Source organism: Odontesthes bonariensis, chromosome 18 (assembly GCF_027942865.1).
Source record: "Odontesthes bonariensis isolate fOdoBon6 chromosome 18, fOdoBon6.hap1, whole genome shotgun sequence".
NCBI classification, from domain to species: Eukaryota; Metazoa; Chordata; class Actinopteri; order Atheriniformes; family Atherinopsidae; genus Odontesthes; species Odontesthes bonariensis.
The window spans coordinates 32281930-32294527 of record NC_134523.1 but is presented as its reverse complement, the minus strand read 5'-3'; the positions used below and the strand labels follow the sequence as shown (position 1 = coordinate 32294527).

At 46.4% G+C, this 12598-nt stretch overlaps 1 protein-coding gene across 2 annotated transcripts in view; it reads right to left on the bottom strand.

The window, feature by feature from the left end:
* gatad2b (GATA zinc finger domain containing 2B) overlaps positions 1–12598 on the bottom strand; it is a 98273-nt gene that overhangs the window by 36938 nt on the left and 48737 nt on the right. For both annotated transcript variants that reach the window (XR_012767255.1, XM_075450160.1), the window contains exons 3-4: positions 9183–9312; positions 6509–6640 (exon numbers count right to left, since the gene is read on the bottom strand). Coding sequence is in view for 1 of the 2 variants with exons in the window: in XM_075450160.1 (XP_075306275.1) it covers positions 6509–6640; positions 9183–9312 (262 nt within the window). In the remaining variant the exon portion in view is untranslated. The remainder of the gene's footprint in view (positions 1–6508; positions 6641–9182; positions 9313–12598) is intronic.

Genomic DNA, 12598 nt, shown 5'->3' with positions numbered 1-12598 from the left:
TTCCGAAACCGACATGAGCAAACCAAGCCTTCCGTGTTGATTTACAGTCATTTGCACTCGATGTGAAAGTACACCACTCACACAGTAATTAGAAGGTAAATCAAGTAAATTAATTCACGTTGGGCGAAATATTTCGACTGGCGACGCTAGCATGTATGTATTACGCGCAACCAAGCAGTGGTCAGTGCTGTGAGATTCGAACAATGCCTGGGTCGCCAGGAAAACGCTCCCACACACTTATTTATGTCTCGGGAATGCGGGGATACAATTAATTTGGCCTGGGGGTGGCATATCCCTTTAAATCCAGGATAAAACAACAAATATCCAGGAATACATCAGGAGAATGGCCCCCAGTGATGAATTGCTAACAGAGTCTCAGGCAGCTGAAACCCTGGGAAAGCCAGGAGGAAGAGGACGAACCATCATGCAAGGATAAGCCTCTACACTGTATGTACCACAGACAGATTGAAGAGGTGGCTGATATCAACAAACCCTATGAGTGGCTAGAAAAAGCTAGTCTGGCGGATGGCCACCCTTCCTGGTTCTGGTTCTGCCAGAGGTTTCTTCCTGTTCAAAGGGAGTTGTTTCTCTCCACAGTCGCCTCAGGCACGCTCAGGACGGGAGATTAGACTGAAGACAAGTTTCGGTGCAATCTGTTGGTTTCCTTAGCTAGGAAAGTGTTTTTGAATTAGCTCTATATGAATGAATTGGACTAATTTTGAATGTATTAATTGGATTTGATTGGATTATGATTACAATGAATTGGACTCTAATTGGCTTGAACTGGACTGTATCATTGAAGTGGCTTGAGATGACATTTGGTGTGATTTGGCGCTATATAGATAAACTGAATTGAATTGAATTGGTGCAGGCTGTGTAGAGAGGCCTCTGAGATGACCCAGTACACAGTAGAGGGGTGTAAGATGCAGGCAGGTACGGCATACATGGAACGCCATAACCAAGTGGAATACTGTGCAGGAACATCTGTGCCGAGGATAGGTTGTAAGTCTCAAAGTCAAAATGCGAGCTACCTCCAAAGGTGGTGGAGAACGACAGAGCTAAGATCCTGTGGGACTTCCAGATCCAGACTGATAAACAGGTGATGACTAACCAACTGGACATTGTAGTGGTCAACTACAGAAGAAAGCAGTAGTGACAGATGTAGCAATTCCAAGTGACAGCAACGTCAAGAAGAAGCAGTGGTAATCGGTGCACTCGGGGCCGTGACTGGGAGAATGGCTTCAGCAGATCCTGGGAATGACATCTGAGATCTGTCCAGAAGACATCCTGTCTGGTTCCGGTACCAAAGAAAACTCACCCTTCAGACATCAATGACTACAGACCTGTTGCCCTGACATCCCACATCATGAAGGTCCTGGAGAGACTCCTGTTGACCCACCTGTGTAAGCAAACCAGCACATATCAGGACCCCCTGCAGTTTGCTTATCGCCATGGAGTTGGAGTTGAAGATGCTATCATACACCTGCTTCAACAAACCCACTGTCATCTGGACAAAGCAGGCAGCACTGTGAGGATCATGTTCTTTGATTTCTCCAGTGCATTTAACACAATCCAGCCTGATCTGCTTCGTCTGAAACTCCAGAAGACTCAGGTGGAGGCCTCAACAATCACCTGGATTAATGACTACCTGACAAACAGACCACAGTTTGTCAGACTGAAGAATTGTGTGTCTAACCAGGTGATCAGCAGCACAGGAGCACCACAGGGGACTGTACTCTCACCATTCCTTTTCACTCTGTACACTTCAGACTTCCAGTACAAGTCAGACTCCTGTCATCTACAGAAATATTCAGATGACTCTGCAGTTGTCGGGTGTATCAGAGATGGACATGAAGCTGAGTACAGAGAGCTGGTGGACCGCTTTGTGGCATGGTGTGGGAACAATCATCTCATCTTGAATGTTAACAAAACAAAGGAGATGATTGTAGATTTCAGGAGAAACAGGGTCAGATCAAACCCTGTTTCCATCATGGGAGAAGAAGTGGAGGTGGTTGAGGAATATTAATACCTTGGTGTTCATGTGGACAAAAGACTGGACTGGAGACACAACAGTGAAGCAATCTACAAGAAAGGACAGAGCAGACTGTACTTCTTGAGGAAGCTAAGGTCCTTCAAGGTTTGCAACAAGATGTTGCAGATCTTCTACAAGTCTGTTGTTTAGAGCGTCATTTCCTCTGGCGTCATCTGTTGGGGCAGCAGCATCAGAACCAGGGACCTAAAAAGACTCAACAACCTGATAAGGAAGGCTGGTTCTGTTCTGGGGACGACTGTGGAACCTCTGGAGACAATAATGCAAAGAAGGATTTTGCATAAAATCAAGAGAATTATGGACAACCCTGAACATCCTCTCCATGAGACTGTTATCGGAAAACAGAGTCTCTTCAGTCAAAGGCTTCTTCAGTTTGGATGCAAAACGGACCGCTACAGGAAATCTTTCCTGCCCACAGCCATCAGCATCTATAATAACTCCTTGATTTAATTGAGCTACATCAACATTTAATTTCCCTCTGGGATAAATAAAGTATTTTTGAATTTGAATTTGAATTGAGTGTAGTTCTAGGAACAGCTAAGATACTGTGTAGAACCCTCAAGCTCCCAGCCTCTGGAAGAGGACCAGAGCTTGAAAAAAAGAGGAGGTAGATATACGTTTCCATCCATCCATCCATCCATAATGAGTGAAAAATAATGTAGAGAAAAGAATGGTGTTTGTCCTGCCACGTAGAACTGTAATACACTTTGCTCAAAAGAATTAAAGGAATGCTTTTTAAGTATGGCATCAAGTCAGTTGAACTTCTGGGATATTGATCTGGTCAGTTAAGTACCAGAGGGGTTCATCTTTTTCTTTAGTTTCATCTGCTTTGGTGTTAATGAATTTAACAACAGGTGCACTAGAGGGGCAACAATTAGACGACCCCCAAAACACGCATGGTTTTATAGGTGGAGGCCATTGACAATTTTTCCCTTCATCTTATCTGACTGTTTTTCACAAGTTTTGCGTTTGGCTAGGGTCCGTGTCATTACTGGTAGCATGAGGTGATACCTGGACCCTGCAGAAGTTGCACAGGTAGTTCAACTCCTCCAGGATGGCACATCAATACATGCCATTGCCAGAAGGTTTGCTGTGTCTCCCAGCACAGTCTCAAGAGCATGGAGGAGATTCCAAGAGACGGAGGCAGTTACTCTAGGGGAGCTTTACAGGGCTATAGAAGGATCCTTAACCTTAAACTTTTCTTAGATGTCATACTACTGTACTGATGATTAGTTGTGGTCCGACTCAATGTGAGAAAGCAATTTTGTCCTGGATGTTAATCAAGGCCTTTGAGGTGTCACCCCCTAAAAATTCCTCTATTTAGCAAATACACAAACAGCCTGAATGACAGAAACCGACACACACAGACCAGAATGTTGTTTTATGGCTGTCATCAGAACACTACGTCATCAGGATGAGTGAACCTATTGAGAAAGCTCTGCAAACCTGTGGATGCCCAAACTGGGCCTTTGTCAACTCAGCAAAGACAAATGGACCAAAGCACACTGGCAGAGAAGCTCAGAAGAAGAGACGCAAACATACTGTGATTCCATATGCGGCAGGAGTCTCAGAGAAACTCAGAAGGATCTTAAGGAAACATGACATTCCAGTGCACTTCAAACCCAAGAACCCCCTCAGACAGAAGCCCCTTTCACACTGCGACCCGCTACCTTAGCGGGTCCAAATTGCACCTTCGACCCGCGTCGAGCAATGTGAAAGCTTGGTGTGTCAGGGTGACCCGTGTCGCCTGAAGCCGAGTTCAGGGGGCGTTGCCTAGTGGCAGAGCGTCACACGAAACACATAAAATGCTGGGCGTGTACTAACGTAGGCACAAGCCATGCGTCGGAGGTAGGGTTAAATACACCTGTCTGCATCAAATTTTTCAAACAAACGATGGCGGGACACCTTGAGATATCGTTTATGCAATTGTATATGCAGTTCATGGAGATGTTACTTTACGGTGCGTGGGAAACCGCGCTCTCCCATCTTTCTCGCCAGCCCTTCCAGCAGAGGTCCATCTTTCACCGTCCCCGACATGTGGCGGTAAATAACGTCCTCTGCTCGGAGGCTGAGGAGCTCACGGACCTCCTTGTCTCCCCAGTTGGCCATATTAAAAAATGTCTCCAACTTGATGTAGGCTAAAACAGAGTAAAACTTGTCCTCACCTGTCGCTGTTGTTCTGAATCAGCTGTCCATTCTGTCTTTAAACTCCTCACGTCACGCCCACGTCCGACCCGCGTCGATTGCGTTCACATGAAACTCGGCAAAAAGACTAGGGTCCGACGCGGGTCGAAAGGCGAGTCGAGTTGACGCGGCAGCCAGGGTCGGCAGTGTGAACGCAACAGCGGACACGCTAAATTCGCGAATTAAACGCGGGTTATTCGGCAGTGTGAAAGGGGCTAGAGACTGCTTCACCCAAAGGACCAAACAGCCAAACACAAACTGAGTGGTGTGGTGTCTGCAGCGCAGCCAGGAGTGTGCAAACCTCTCTGTAGCAGAGAGCAACAACAGCTCCACGAGAACATGGAGCCCCACCTCCTCAGGGCCAGACCCAGCAGGGCACCTCCATCTGAAGGCAAAGGGACACTCTGAGGACATTAATGTCCACATTCTGGACAGAGAAGACAGGTGGTTTGAGAGAGGAGCCGAGGAAGCCATCTATGCTAAAGTGGAAAAAGCATCTTTGAACAGAGGAGGAAGCCTCAGGTATCAGCTTCCCAGCACCTCCATGCAGCATTGGCAGGGAGAAAGGTCGACAGTTCAGAGGTGATGATGACTCCAACAACATGCACATTGGTCAGGGGGGGCAGTGACACAGGTGACTGGAATCACCCTCTCTGCTTATAAGCTGACACTCCCCACCATCCAGCTCAGAACTGAAGAAGCCTTTCAGATGAGGTGAAACGTCTTCAAGTCCAGTTGCCCTTATTCAGGCTGGTAGGATTACCATGAGCTGGATGACAGAGAATCTACACCAACATTTAGCATAGCTGGACTTGCATCACAGCACATCAGCGTGCAGATGCAGATTATTAGGGAACAGCTGCAGCTTAATGCAGAACATCATCAAATAAGAAGCCGTTTTTCTCACATCTATTCATTAAAGAAAGTACCAATGAGTCCTGCAGAGTATGAACGGTCTTTATGTGGAAAAAAAAGGAAATCTAATGTACACTTAGTTGAAGATATTTTGTATTAATAATGTGAATCAGGAAGTAAGTTACTCAACAAACAAATGCTGTCAAATAACTAACAGTAAAAGTTACAGCACCACACGCACTCAAGTTGAGGCAATGTGAAACTGAATCAAGTGCAGTGCTGGAGTAAATGTGCTTTATCACATCTGAGACCAGAGTATTCCACAAGCAGGCTGCAAGAGGAAGACACAGTGTCGGAAAGTGATGTAAAAGTGTTGGAGTGTGGAATCAGGAGCCTTTTTCACAGCATGTTGAAGACAGGACTCGGGGTGGCAGGTGGAAGTAGTCCCAGAGATGAACGGATGTGAGTGTCTGCGTAAGGGGAGGGGCCACAGAGCTTCCTCAAAGGCAGTTTGCTGTTTGAAATGGCACAATAAAAAAGATAGATTTAACCCGGGCTGACGGCTCAAAGCACTTTTACACAATAACAACACTTCTTAGTCCATACAGTACTACAGGCTACACAGTACTTTTCTCTTGATCACGCAGCGATGGGTGCATTGGAGGCAACATGGGGTTGAGTGTCTTTCGCAAGAAAATTTGACACATGGCGCAGGGATGCTGGGATCGAAGCACTAATCTTTTGATTGGCAGATGACCACTCTTGCTGCTGAGCTACAGCCGTCCCAAATAATGTGTTAGTCCACACAAAACAGGACTTGGAAAATCAATGTCAGTATGTTAGTTTGAAATTGTGTGAAATCGAGCTTCTCCAAACTGGATGAACGCACCCAGACAGTGCACTTGGGGATGGAATCAATCCCACATTTATACTCGACTCAAATAGGCCAAGATGCTCTTTTGCACAGATTTTTCTGTTTCTTTTGTCAGAAACTGGGACTAAAAATCAGCCCATTAAGACTACGTGTCAGCTGGTGGTCACCAAAGCATTTTCAGACTGTCGCTCTGCTCTAATAAAATCCTGATTTCAGAACCACAGCCTCATCTAACAGAATCACCGTTAAAGTAGCTCAAAGACAGCGTCTGTGCAGTGAACTCGGCTGCACTCACACCTACCAGGATCTCCCACAGAGGAGGTCAGAGGCAGCAGGATGTCTGGAAGCTTTTCTCTCACAGTCCACAGCATCAGAACTACTTAAAGTCAACAAGTGGATTTTGCTTTCGTGCACGTAAAATTGTTACATACACGGCATCTGACTGTATCTTTCCTCAAGTGTGAATAGAACCATACTGAGTGACGTGGTGTAACCCCTCCTTAGGAAATGAGCGAGCACTGAGAGGCGGCGGCAGCGGCACTCACCTTCTGCACCACGTTCTCCTTCTGCATCTGACTCTGCCTGAGTTTCTTGAGCAGCACGAGGCGAGCCTCCTCCAGACGCAGCTCCTCTCTAAGAGCTTTGATCATCTGGTGCCTCTCCTCTCCCGTCTTCCCCTGGAACACACACATAATCGGAATGAGAAATAATATACAGATGGAGAAACATTTCAGACAAATTATAACCGATAAACTATTTTTCCTTGAGAAAATCTAAAAACCATAAAGGACATCTGCTTAGTTTCCACAGAAGGATTTCAGGCACAGCACTGAGCTACAGGTCATCTGTGTTTTGGAACCACTAGAAACCCAAAATACAATCAAAGTAGTTACGTATGTCAAATACATCTGGTTCACATTTACTCTCATGTAACACAAGTAATAGTTTTAACCAGTCCAGTAGCTGGTCAGCAGGAGTAAATATATTCTGTTGAACACGTCAAAGATTAAAAACTTAAAGGTTCAGTGGAATGACGTTTGTATAAACACATAAAAATTGTGTTTCTTCAAGCTGGTGATAACAATCAGCAACAGCCTTTTTCACACGTGACATTCACCACCTTAATGACTTTATCAATCTGTTAAAAGGACTGAGTCAATCACTTTCCCAGTACTGTTCCTCACCCTTTATTCAGACATACCTGTCAAGTATCTGAAAGAGCCACAATGGGCCTCATGCAAGAACATTTTCCTATTTTTATTCTAAATTTCTCTCACTTTTTTCGTAAGAAGGTCTGGTACGAACACACCACGTCAGATTCAACAAACGCTCTTAACTTTGGAAAAAGTGTGTAAACGACCTGCGTAAAGGATGAATGCCACTCGTGCGTATTTAAGTGCACGTGCACAAGGATAGTAGATTTGCATACTCCACGCCCTAAATAATACCATATAAGGCTGTGCTTCCTCTCTCCTGTGCCAGGAAGTGTTGAGTCATGAGAATGACATCAAGGCGCAAAAAGAACAACTTTAGGGGCTCTGAGACTGAAGTTCTGCTTTCAGAGATCCAGAAAGGAAAATCTGTCATTTTTAGCAGTGTCAGCAGTGGAATTACGGGACCTGCTAAAGCCAAGAAATGGGAAGTTATTACGAGTGCTGTTAGTTCTGTGTCACCTGTAGTTCGTAATGTCACTGAAATAAAGAAGAAATGGTTTGATATGAAAATGGCTTAAAAAAAAAAAAAAAAAACGTCTCGCCATGGCCAGGCACTCGATGACTCTGGGCTATAGAGCAGTTTGCCCCCCGCTGTATGGAGACACACCTACCTGGCCTTCAGCTCAGTGCGCTCCAGCACAGCACGGGTGCTCTGATGCATATATGTGTGCAGTCTATTGCTCCGATTATGTTTGGCTTCCAGCCACGGGATGAAAGTCCCTCTTAATTTGTACTTGTTGGACAGCGGTGTATGGGAATCTGATGTACCATGGGTGATAAACTGATGAGAGCTTTGATGACTAAGAGAGCGCAAAACTTCAATCTCCCTCTGAAAGGTTCCAGTGGCCAAAAATCCAAGGGTGGTGAGGACCTGGACGTGTGGAGGAATTGGGTTTGATCGGCGTGTTTCTCTCTGGAGTTGTGGCTTTAGCAAGCTGCATATTTACAGCAGCACAGTGCTTGGCAATCTAAATCGCGATGTCAGCTGTCTCAGCAAGGATATCTACACGGTCTCGGGGGAACACGCTCTCTTCCAAGAGCCTGACGCGTTAAGGCATCCAAAAGTAGAAAGTCAGCCGCTGGTTACGCTTCCCATTGACCTTGTTATATACAGAGTCAAATGAACCTTCAATTAGTGCATAATTTAAGTCAAACAGAATAATGTCATTATGGGGTATAATGTATATATTTATCTATGTTTGCTTCAAAGTAATTGAATATACAATCCATTAGTCAAGCAAACTTGATTGGAATAACAGCGGACTATTTTACGAAACTCCTACGACAGGTCTGGATCACTGTAAATTCTGTTCGTACCTGAAAGAAAACGTAACATACGAAAAGATTGGTGAATGCGCAAATTCTCTTAAATCACTCGTACGGACGATTTAAGAACAAATCTGTGCGTACGAACGGTTGTTGCATGAGGCCCATTGTGTTCAATATTTAGGGTTTGCACAACATTTGACTGTACAGTATAATAGAACTACAGAGTCCTTACAGAGTTCCAGCTTTCTGACAACATGCCATGTTGCCATAACAGCTCACATTAGCATTTTAAGCGTGCGATAGCTGTGTAAAACATAGCTCAGTGGATTGAAGCAGCTGAAAACATCACTTTTCTACAAGTTGAAGAAAATTACAGGGTTTAATTGTAGTACAGTAGCAGCATAGTTGTTATCAACTCGAGGGATATTAGATGTTTATTTCACCTGAAGACATCACACACATATAATTACAGTTTTTGTTTTGCCAAAAGGGTTCATATCCAGCTAAAACTCAGAGCATCGTGTTCAACAAAATGGTGGTAGATTTGAGTCGTTGAAAATAGTGACATGTGGTCCAGCCTTTTGGATTCCTCTGAGCAGTTGATCAAAATGAACTCACCGCTGGTATACGCATTTGTTCGTTCATATGAGAGCAGAAATGCACCCTCCTGTGGTGTTGGAAGTGATATATACATGTATACACACGGAGGTGATGTGAATGCTGTTGTTGGTTTAACCTTGAACATGTCCAGGTTGGCCTGGTGCATGCGCTCCTCGGGTCGAGGCGTTGTTCTGGGACTGGATGCCTCGTTGTCTGACAGGATGATGACATCTGGAGAAGGAGTCTGTCTGTCATGGTCAGCCTCACTACATTGAAAACGAAGAAAGAAAAAAAAACTATCAACATTTGAAGGGAATGATCAAGAAACAAACCAAAAAACCCCCACAAAACTATTCTCTCTCCGTGCTTAATGTTGAAACTGTCAGCATTAATAAGTCTATCAGTAACAGAAATAATGCACTGCAAACACAAAAGCTGGTCTAACACTGTGTGTGGACCGTTTTCCCCCAAACTCTACCAAACTGTCAGAATTTCAATTTTAAAATCAGTCTAGTGATGAGCTGCTCTCTGAATTCTTCTTAAACGTACACATCTGCATGATTCATGTCTTTTTTTCTGATTGTGAGGAAACGTTTCTGATCAACTCTTTCCTTTGTTGTTCACTTTGTCATGTTGGACGTTTCACCTTTTATGATCAAACTTATGTGGTTAGAAGAACATGTTAAAGTTAGTCATGCTAAATGTTAAACTGTGACTCCCACAGCGTTAGAATGTGATGAGTTGTTTGGGTAATCTGTATTTCTAATTTCTGACTGGTAAAAAGTTAAAGGAATTCCATTTATAAGTCAGATTTTACCTTTTACGAACACATGTTCACTAAATATTGGCCATGTTTATTTTGCAGTTATTCATAGGATAAGAAAAGAAACTCTTCCGCACCCAGCGCTTGGGCAACAGACTTTTGCAAGAGAGGCTGTTCGATGCGTGGACGAGGTTTGAAAAGGGGGAACTGAGTGCTGACGGACTTCTGCGTTCCTGTAACGGTTTCGCCCCAGAGCCCGCACCGCCACTGCCAAGCAACTGACCCACACAGATCGCTTGGACACGAAAGAGGACTTTCTGCGAGTTGCTTGGAAATTGGAAGAGGAGATGCAAAACTGCCAACAAATGTTTGTGTAAATAAATCACATGCACACAGTAAAAAAAAAAAAAAAAAAAAAAAAAAAAGGGAAAAAAGGGAAAAAATATATCTATATTAACTGTGTCATGTAGATATGTTGTAAATAAGGTAATTTTTTTTACTTTGACTCAGCCACTTTGATAGACCTATTTGGTCTGTATTTTGCACTGGAAACATTTCTTAACTTAAAGGCGATGTAAACAATTTGTACTTTTGCACTCTTGCTGGAATAGCCTACAACCACTTTTTACCTTTGCTGATGACTGTTCACACGCTATTTTATTGCCTGTACAGCCTATGGCTCCCTACACTCTGTGCCTTTTCTTTCCTTACTTGGGATAAATAAAGTGTTGATTTTGATTGATATGGTGCTGTTTTCCTTTCATATTCCTTTTATATTCACTTTATCGAATTAGCCTGTTGGATGCAGAGCAGGTAGGGGCATAAAAAAAACCAAAGGCCACGTCCCATCTTAGGGCAATTGCCCTTGTACTCAACCTAAACAACAATTTACTATTCGTCCAAACATAATTGTATGACAGTAATATTTCAAATAAAATACAATTTAAAGGACAAGACCGTTTTTTTGACATTGGGCCCTTGATTTCACATTATAACATGATGGCCGGGTCTGTGCCCGTGGGGCTCGGTCGGGCACAGCCCGAAGAAACGACACGGGTCCCCCTTTCGACAGGCTCACCACCCGTGGGAGGGGCCATGAAGGTCGGGTGCAGTGTGAGCTGGGCGGTAGCCGAAGGCAGGGACCTTGGCGGTCTGATCCTCGGCTACTGAAGCTGGCTCTTGGGACGTGGAACGTCACCTCTCTGCTGGGGAAGGAGCCTGAGCTGGTGCGCGAGGCTGAGCGGTTCCGGCTAGATATAGTCGGACTCACCTCGACGCATGGCTTGGGCTCCGGAACCAGCCTCCTCGAGAGGGGTTGGACTCTCTTCCACTCTGGAGTTGCCCGCGGTGAGAGGCGTAGAGCAGGTGTGGGCATACTTATTGCCCCCCGGCTGTGCGCCTGTACATTGGGGTTCACCCCGGTAGACGAGAGGGTAGCCTCCCTCCGCTTTAGGGTGGGGGGACGGGTCCTGACTGTTGTTTGTGCTTATGCACCGAACGGCAGTTCAGAGTACCCACCCTTTTTGGAGTCCCTGGAGGAGGCACTAGAGAGTGCTCCTCCGGGAGACTCCCTCGTCCTGCTGGGGGACTTCAATGCTCACGTGGGCAATGACAGTGAGACCTGGAGGGGCGTGATTGGGAGGAACGGCCCCCCCGATCTGAATCAGAGTGGTGTTTTGTTGTTGGACTTCTGTGCTTGTCACGGACTGTCCATAACGAACACCATGTTCAGGCATAAGGGGGTCCATATGTGCACTTGGCACCAGGACACCCTAGGCCGCAGCTCGATGATCAACTTTGTGGTCGTATCGTTGGACTTGCGGCCGTATGTCCTGGACACTCGGGTGAAGAGAGGGGCGGAGCTGTCAACTGATCACCATCTGGTGGTGAGTTGGCTCCGCTGGTGGGGGAGGAAGCCGGTCAGACCTGGCAGGCCCAAACGTATTGTGAGGGTCTGTTGGGAACGGCTGGCGGAATCCCCTGTAAGGAGGAGTTTCAACTCCCACCTCCGGCAGAGCTTCAACCATGTCCCGGGGGAAGGTGGGGGACATTGAGCCCGAATGGGCCATGTTCCATGCCTCCATTGTTGAGGCGGCCGACCGGAGCTGTGGCCGTAAGGTGGTCGGTGCCTGTCGTGGCGGCAATCCCCGAACCCGCTGGTTGACCCCAGTGGTGAGGGATGCCGTCAAGCTTTTTGGCCAGTGGGACTCTGGAAGCAGCTGATGGGTACCGACAGGCCAAGCGGAACGCAGCCTCGGCGGTTGCTGAGGCAAAAACTCGGGCTTGGGAGGAGTTCGGGGAGGCCATGGAGAACGACTTCCGGACGGCCTCGAGGAGATTCTGGTCCACCATCCGGCGGCTCAGGGGGGGAAAGCGGTGCACCGTCAACACGTGTATGGTGAGGGCGGGGCTCTGCTGACTTCAACTAGGGACGTCGTGAGTCGGTGGGGGGAATACTTCGAGGGCCTCCTCAATCCTACCGACACGCCTTCCGATGAGGAAGCAGAGTTGGGGGGCTCGGACGTGGGACCTCCCATTTCTGGGGCTGAGGTTGCCGAGGTGGTCAAAATACTCCTCGGTGGCAAGGCCCTAGGGGTGGATGAGGTCCGTCCTGAGTCCTCAAGGCTCTGGATGTTGTGGGGCTGTCTTGGTTGACACGCCTCTGCAGCATCGCGTGGACATCGGGGGCAGTGCCTCTGGACTGGCAGATCGGGGTGGTGGTCCCCCTCTTTAAAAAAGGGGACCGGAGGGTGTGTTCCAACTATAGGGGGAATCACACTCCTCAGCTT